The sequence below is a fragment of the Otolemur garnettii genome, unplaced genomic scaffold (genome assembly GCF_000181295.1).
Source record: "Otolemur garnettii isolate 467f Iridium unplaced genomic scaffold, OtoGar3 scaffold00094, whole genome shotgun sequence".
Classification (NCBI taxonomy): Eukaryota; Metazoa; Chordata; class Mammalia; order Primates; family Galagidae; genus Otolemur; species Otolemur garnettii.
Window position 1 is genome coordinate 1,178,622 of NW_003852489.1, and position 7,983 is coordinate 1,186,604.

Consider the following 7,983-nt stretch of genomic DNA (forward strand, 5'->3'; position numbering starts at 1 on the left):
TCATTGTTGTTTGGCGGGTCCGGGCTGGGGATTCCAACCCGCCACCTTAGGTGTACGTGGCTGGCGCCTTAGCCGGGTGAGCTATAGGTGCCGAGCCATGTTCTAGTTCTTAATCTGGATCTGGTTACATGGGTATGTCATCTAGGAAAATTATTTAAACTATACAATTATGTGCCCTTCTCTGAATGTATACGCCAATAACAAGTTTCTAAATGTTGGTCTTTTCTACCGGAATCCTCATATTGCTATAATTTTAAGCAACTCTACTCCCTTAAACAAAAATTTGTTATTTGTGCCTCATGTCATGGAGGCTTTCTGAGTCCAACATAGCACACTGATGTGGCAACTGGCGCTGTTATTGCCTCACCGGAGGAAGGCCCAATTCCCCCAGGGCCTGCATCCTTTGTGGTTTCACTAGAGGCAGTTCAGGAAGTTACAGCGGCACCTTCCAGAGCCCACGTGATCAGCTCTGATGGAATGTATGGCCAAGCAATGCAAAATTAGCGCGCCTACCGTCTTCTCCTGCGTCACAGCATACTCCACTACCTCGGTTCCATTTTCATTGTGATAAACCAAATCAAATTTCCCAGGTTCTTTCAAGGCTGAAACCAGAAGGCAGGAAGAAATATAGTAAGTCAGTCATTTCACAAGAGTTAAAACATTCCTCCAGGAGAATTTATATCATTAGGAAAACAACTACGAACTGTAAACTGATGTGCAGCCTGGGCCTGCACATGAAAGCATGGAGTGCTTAGTAACAGGGAACCCTGAGAAAAAACCCTTCACCGGTGATGGGGGCGGGGAGTGGGAGTAGGGCTTCTTGGCCAATTATTGGAGACAATCTTTTCTTCATGAGCTTATGAACTGTCTCTGGTACTCCCAGAATAGAATGTGGAAATTTGGAACCACAAAATAATTCCCCAAAATAATTTGTCTCTTTTTTTTTTTTTTTTTTAGAGACAGAGTCTACTTTCTCACCCTCAGGAGAGTACTGTGGCATCACAGCTCACAGCAACCTCCAGCTTTTGGGCTTAGGCAATTCTCTTGCCTTAGCTTCCCAAGTAGCTGGGACTACAGGTGCCCGCCACAACGCCTGGCTATTTTTTTTTTATTTTCTGAACCCACCACCCTAGGTAAATGGGGCTGGCACCCTACTCACTGAGCCACAGGCACTGCCCGCAAAATATAATTTCTATGTTTCAATGAGGGAAGGTAACATGAAATGTTCCTCTGTCCTCAGAAATCACATATGCTTACTACTTGGTACATGGGCAGTCCTTGATTCACATAGTAGTATGGGACCAGAAAAATAGATATGCAAGCTGAAACTATGCAAAACAGTCCTAATAATCAATGGGGAAATTAGATTGCCTCAAGATCTCTAAAGATTTCTGGAAAACTATTAAAACCTTTACAGTATAAATAAATTAAAAAACAGTGAAATTATGTAGCTGTATAATTTAAAACATTAGGAACACTGGCAATTAGAACATTTAATTTCTCTGGGTGGCACCTGTGGCTCAAAGGAGTGGGGGCACTGGCCCCATGTTGCTGGAGGTGGTGGGTTCAAACCCAGCCCCAGACAAAAACTGGAAAAAAAAAAAAACAACAAAAAACTCATTTAATTTCTTTGTAGGAAACCTACCGAGGATAGTTGGAATGGCGCTTGCCTTCTTGTTTAACTTACGCTAAGCATCTTTTCTAAGCTTTACAGAACTGTCACACTCCTTTCTAAGTGTGGGTCTGCTTTCAACGTCTTATCCTTTGAGCTTCTAATGTCATGAAATAGCTTTGAGAGTTTGTTTTTCGCTTTGTGAAATTTTGGTGACGTTTTTGCCGGTGTTGCTTCCGGGACATTTTCATCCTTTCTGTCAGAACCAACCAATCTAACTAGTCGGCGCACAGGCCTGCAGGGCTGCAATGTGCTTAAAAGAGGCAGAGGGGAATGCCAGAGAGCTGTGGGGGCAGGTTCCATGGAGGCCAGTGAGAACCCCTTCAGTATGTATAAGCTGGTTAAAAATCACTATAGACAGAAAGAGCTTTAATCTTCAAACTCTATGTTCTAAAAGACTCACCGGGTAAGGATGAAAGGATTTCGATGTCTATTTGCTGGGTCTCTGGATTGTGGCTTAGTATTTTTCCTTCCTTTCAGAAATAAAAGTCCAAGTCAAAAATCAACATGTAAAATACTATGAATATATTACTCAAAACCCACTGAATTGCGGACTTCAAAATGGTTACAATGATGAATTTTACGTGCATTATATCACAATAGAAAATAATTCAACATGTAAAGGAAATAAAAATAAACAGGTGGACTGATAAGCGCTCTAATCTGAATATACAGAAATACCTTCAGAGGCAAAATAGATACATTTATATCATAAATGGGAGACACTGACCTAAAGAACTCCAAGAGAAAGAAAGAATATACTAGGCTATCAGAAGTGACCAGATAGGGAAAAAAAGGAAAAACAGGCTAGGATGATACGCTCAACTGGGGACTGATCATCACAGCATTCATCAGACTACACAGACCCCAGAGAGGGGTGCCCAACCCTTTTTCTCTCTGCCACATACTAGAAGAGTAAGAGTCGCCTGGGGCCAGACATTAAATACACAAACACTAAGAATAGCTGATGAAGAACGACAACAACAAAAAAGGTCCCATGCATACCTCCCTCCACACCCCACCCCCACACCAGTCCCTGGTGAGATTACAATTCCCTCCTCCAGGGTCTCCAGTGCTGGGAGCCAACCTTCTATTGCATCTAGAGGAAACACTGCCCTGTCCATGTCGGTGATAGTGAGACAGATGGGTAGATACTGGGGGGCGTGGAGTGAGCCTGAACAATCAGTTCCTTCTGCTTCCACCCAGATTTTCTGAGCATACTCAACAGTGTTTTTTAGAAACCAGATTCAATAGCGATCAAGGCCCTGGGAGACCACACTTTTGAAGACAGATTTAACTTCTGGCAACGAGCTTAATAAATAAAGTGGGTGATCAAGCTAGATAACAGGATTCGAGGTCAAAACCAAAAATTGGGACCAAAAATCTCCAAAAAGCACTGGGGACTAAAGTAAGCAAATAGCCTTCCAAGGTACTAACTGTGATGAGTAACACCAATATAATATATAGTTTTAAAAATTAGTATCATCTAGAGTTATAACTTACGGAGGTTATGGGATATATTAATTCAATCTCCATTCCACACAATTAAATTAGTTATATCTATGGCAAGGTGACCAAACATCCTGGTTTGCTCAAGACAGGGCAGGTCTGCACAGGTCTTTCCTTTCAGCATAATTGTTAATAGCACTCCCTTGCATTCACAATATGGTGGGCACCTGCAGTCCCAGCTACTTGGAAGGCTGATCTGGATAATAAATTATATGGTCACCTCATCTGTACGAGACAGTAAGTAGATAAGATGATGAAAAATATGAAACCCAATGACATAGAAGTAATACACTGGATCCCTTCAGTAACTGATTCTTCTATCGGGACTTGAGGAAAGCTTTTTACCAAGATTTTAGAAGTCTTCCAAGGCATTAATCCAGATTAATTCAAATTCCGTTGTACATTATTTATATCACTATTACCAATTATTACCTTAAAAAAATGGACTCATATTCCATTCCATACATCACAATAAAAAAAAGAAAGTATGCATTTTAACTATATATCTGTATTTTTTTCCTTTTTTTTTTTTGAGACAGAGTGTTACTTTGTCACCCTCAGTAGATTGCCAGGTTGTCACAGCTCACAGCAACCTCAAACTCTTGGGCTTAAGCAATTCTCTTGCCTCAGCCTCCCAAGTAGCTGGGACTACAGGCACCCACCACAACATCCATCTATTTTTTAGAGATCGGGTCTCGCTCTTGCTCAAATCCATGTCGCTGGTGAGATTATATCTGCCTTGGGCTCCCAAGTGCTGGAATTACAGGCATGAGCCACTGCACCTGGCCTTTAACTAGATTTTAAAGAAAATTTTGGTGGGTGAAAAAGGGAAGAAAACATGTAATTCTGTAATCCCACTAATTGAGCTGAGCTGTTACTGAACTATGAAAAACTGCACATGCAGCGCCTGTGGCTCAAGGAGTAGAGCGCTGGCCCCATATACTGGAGGTGGCGGGTTCAAACCCAGCCCTGGCCAAAAACTGCAAACAAAAACAAAAACAAAACTTCATATGCCAATATACAAGGTGGCCATAAAGTTTGTGTGCATGAACTTTATGGTCACCCTGCATAGTCTCATATAGCTACCAAGTGAGTATATTCCAAGGACAGTATTTGTGAACTACCTGTGATTAACTGATAATGCAAAAGAAACCATATAGACCATAATAACCAGAAGCGATTCACAACATACACAGATTCCCAGGATGACAATAATCAAATTTTCTGGCTGAGAGCTATTTATTATCTTCTTTCATAGTTTTGGATCCTGAGAGAATAGATACCCAAATAAATTTATGTGTCTAGCTGATTAGAAAAGAGTGACCTGACACACACCATTCTCGTTCTATGTTCTTCCCAACTCTAAGGAGATTTCATAGTGATACTATTAAATAGTTCGCTTTTTTTTTTTTTTTTTTGAAAAAGTTTACATTTTGATGGCTTGGCACCTATAGCTCAAGCGGCTAGGGTGCCAGCCACATATACCAAGCCTGGTGGGTTTGAATCCAGCCTGGGCTCGCCAAACAACAATGACAACTATAACCAAAAATCAGCTGGGCTTTGTGGCAGGCGCCTGTAGTCCCAGCTACTTGGAAGGCTGAGGCAAGAGGATCTCTTAAGCCCAAGAGTTTGAGGTTGCTGTGAGCTGTGACGCCACGGCACTCTACTCAGGGCAATAGCATGAGACTCTGTCTCAAAAAAAGTTTATAATTTGATAATGTCTTCATTTTCTACTTTATGACACTGGTTACTCAAAGATATGTATATTATCCATGTAAGTAGTATTAAATATGAGTTTAGTTTTATTAATGTACTGACAACTTAATTATTTTTAAATAAACAGCCTTACCTTATAGTCGGAGACATCAGGAGAGTAATCGGATGTAAGTTCCAAAAGCTAAAAAAGAAAAAACCCACAAGTCCACAAGCCCTTTTCTTCTCGTATTCCCATGGTTCTTCCCTCCTGCCCCTAAAACAACATGTTTGGGTGGTGCCCACTCCCCGAGTCTGGGGGCGCTACCGTGAACCTGTGATATATTACTACACATTTAAATATATTGTAAGTATGTTTACCTGACCTGCTAAGTGAGTCTATTTGAAAGGAAAATTAACTTTTGCTGTTGTTATAATTGTTGCTGTTTTAAAATATACCTTAAATGCGATCTTCTCTCCAACTTGAGGGGCAGCTGCCAACAGCGGTAACAGAGTATAGTCCTTCTTGTGTGTCTCCACTGGATTCTAAAAAATAGTATTAGTCATCTGAGGCTGTTCCTGGTGAGAAAGTGGGAACCCATGACCGGGAACTGTTGACACACTCCATGGGGAAATGGAAAGAAAGGCAAACTCACACTCGACACCACTTACCTGGATAACAGTGGACGAGTTGGTTACTATTTCACTTAACTGCTGCTGCTTCTGGTACTCAGCATTTCTATTTAAAACACCAGAAAAGGCAGGCCCTTGTCCTCGACCTCTCCCCCGCATGCCCCGACCCCTTGCTCCCTTCCAAGAGAGAAGGTCCTCTCCTCTACCCCATCCTCTCCCTAAAGTAATGGGGAGAGAAACATTGGGAGGACCAGGAGCCTGCTTGGTAGCATTTGAGTCAGAATTCTTCCATCTAGCAGCAATTGGAGACTGTGATAACAGCCCTGGACCTGGACAACCTCTTCCGGCAAAGAGGCCTATGGTCTTTAAGAAACTCGCAGTACTCTCTGGGGTGCCCTTTGATACCACACACTGGTCATCTGACTCGGAAATAGAGTCTGAACTAGAAGATGTTCCCGAGATTTTGTCCTGGCTGGGGGTAAAGCCCGCTTTGGTAGCCAGTTTGTTCGCAGCTGTCATTTTTGTAGAGGCTCCTGCCTTTGATAACTCAGTTGGGATTTTCTGTGAAGAATTTCTGGTCTCCAAGGTGACATTGCTGAGATCATCATTGGAGTCGTCGTTGTACTCAGACTCGGAGGAGGAAGTGGGACTATCTTTTGAACAAATGCCTACACCCCCTTTCTTTCTGGCTTTCACCAGGCTGTTTTTGACAGAACCTTTGGGAGGATTGCTCTGGGCGGTCTGCTCTTTCACCACTTGCATTTGTGCAGACTTGGCAGTCTTAGTCTTTTTTTTATATTCACACTTCTCCTTTTTCTTTGGTGATTTTCTTTTGGTCTCTTCATCATCATTATCCACTACGCCGCACGTTGCTTTGTTTTTTCGCTTACTTTTTTTCCTCACGGTCTGATCTGTAATAGCTTTTGGCTCCAGATCCAAGGCCTTCTCAAGATTGCTATTGTTCTCTTGCCTCTTCCATTGTTTCTTGGAGTATCTGTAACCTACTTCAGTTTCTTCATCCTCCTCTAACTTAAACGCCCGCTTCTTTGCTTTCCTGGGTGATAGATGAGTACTGTCACCATTACTGATTATGAGAGAATTCTCAGCAACTCCTCTCTCTTCTAATTTAACTCTGTCAAGACAACAAGAGGGAAAGCCAGAGTGAGGCACTCACAGCATGTCTCTAAGACATAGTCATACACTGCCACGACTCTGCAAACGGTCACTGCCGTCATACTACTTAAGGACAAAAGACTTTTGGGCAAAATGGCCTCAATATGTCAACTTTCAAAGAGCTTGTTTTATTAAGTGAATATTTACTGCATGCCAAACATTTTCTATACTTTCTCCTTTAATCTAAACACCACCGCAAAATAGGTATCTTTCATTTTACAGACCACAAAATTACAGCTCAGACAAGAAATGTGCCCAAGATCCAAGGCTGACAGGTTGCAGAAAGGCAATTCAAACCTCAGTCTAACTCCAAAATTCACAATCTTTCTGCCATATGTCTGTTACCGCACCTAAAAGGTAAATCATGCTGATTATCCACATGCTTACTTCACAATGTGAGCTGCTTTCTTTAAACCACAATTTTATTTTTTTATTTTGTTTAAATTTAGGAAAATAGTAAGTAATTTATGTTCTCTGGGGTGGTGACAGCCACCCGTAAAATTCCATGACACGGTGAAGATTAATTTTACATGTCAACTTGACTGGGCTTTGGGGGTGCCCACATATTTGATTAAACATTATTCTTGGTATGTCTGTGAGGGCGTTTCTGGATGAGATTAACATTTAAGTTGGCAGACTGAGTAAAGCAGGTGGTCTTCTGCAATTTGGGTGGGCCTTATCCAATCTGCTAAAGGCCTGAAAAGAACAAAAAGACTCAGTAAGGAAGAATGTGCTCTCTCTGCCTAACTCCTCAAGCTGGTCTTCAGCCTTCAGACTTGGACTTGGATCAGGACTAGAAGTATACCACCAGCTCTCCTTAGTCTTACTGACTGCAGATCTTGGGACTTCTCAGCCTCCATAATCATGTGAGTCAATTTCTTATAACAAATCCTGAGTGTGTGAGTGTGTGTTTGTGTGTCTATTTCTTAATGGTTCTATTTCTAACTAATACACACTTTTTCCAAAATTATTTCACTATAGAAAGGCAATTTTGTTCTTCCATGAACTGGCAATAACTAATCCTAATATGTGCAGTCTGATGATGAAGGCTTGATAGGAGTATCCTTACTGTTGAGCAAATAGTGGGTCCTCAGAATTACCTACCAAAAACACACGTTATACTTACAACACATTGCATCCAGCTGTACATTTCATCAAGTTTAGTGACTAGAGATAGATACAGATAATCATATTTGAAAATAAAGTACAATGTGAATGATAAGAACTGATGATAACAGTATATAATCAGTCTTTTTTTTTTTTTTTTTGAGACAGTCTTACTATGTCACCCTTGGTAGAGTGCT

The 7,983-nt window shown here is 41.4% G+C and overlaps 1 protein-coding gene across 3 annotated transcripts in view; it reads right to left on the reverse strand.

Moving 5' to 3' along the window:
* The window catches only part of COIL (coilin), a 19,290-nt gene that overhangs the window by 2,806 nt on the left and 8,501 nt on the right, over window positions 1–7,983 (reverse strand). The window contains exons 2-6 of one of the 3 annotated variants that reach the window (XM_012808761.2): window positions 5,546–6,638; window positions 5,333–5,419; window positions 5,031–5,078; window positions 2,076–2,145; window positions 514–602 (exon numbers count right to left, since the gene is read on the reverse strand). In XM_012808761.2, the coding sequence (XP_012664215.1) occupies window positions 514–602; window positions 2,076–2,145; window positions 5,031–5,078; window positions 5,333–5,419; window positions 5,546–6,638 (1,387 nt within the window). Of the gene's footprint in view, window positions 1–246; window positions 603–2,075; window positions 2,146–5,030; window positions 5,079–5,332; window positions 5,420–5,545; window positions 6,639–7,983 lie in introns of those variants that run through there. The other 2 variants (XM_023516630.1, XM_023516631.1) reach the window with 2 other exon arrangements.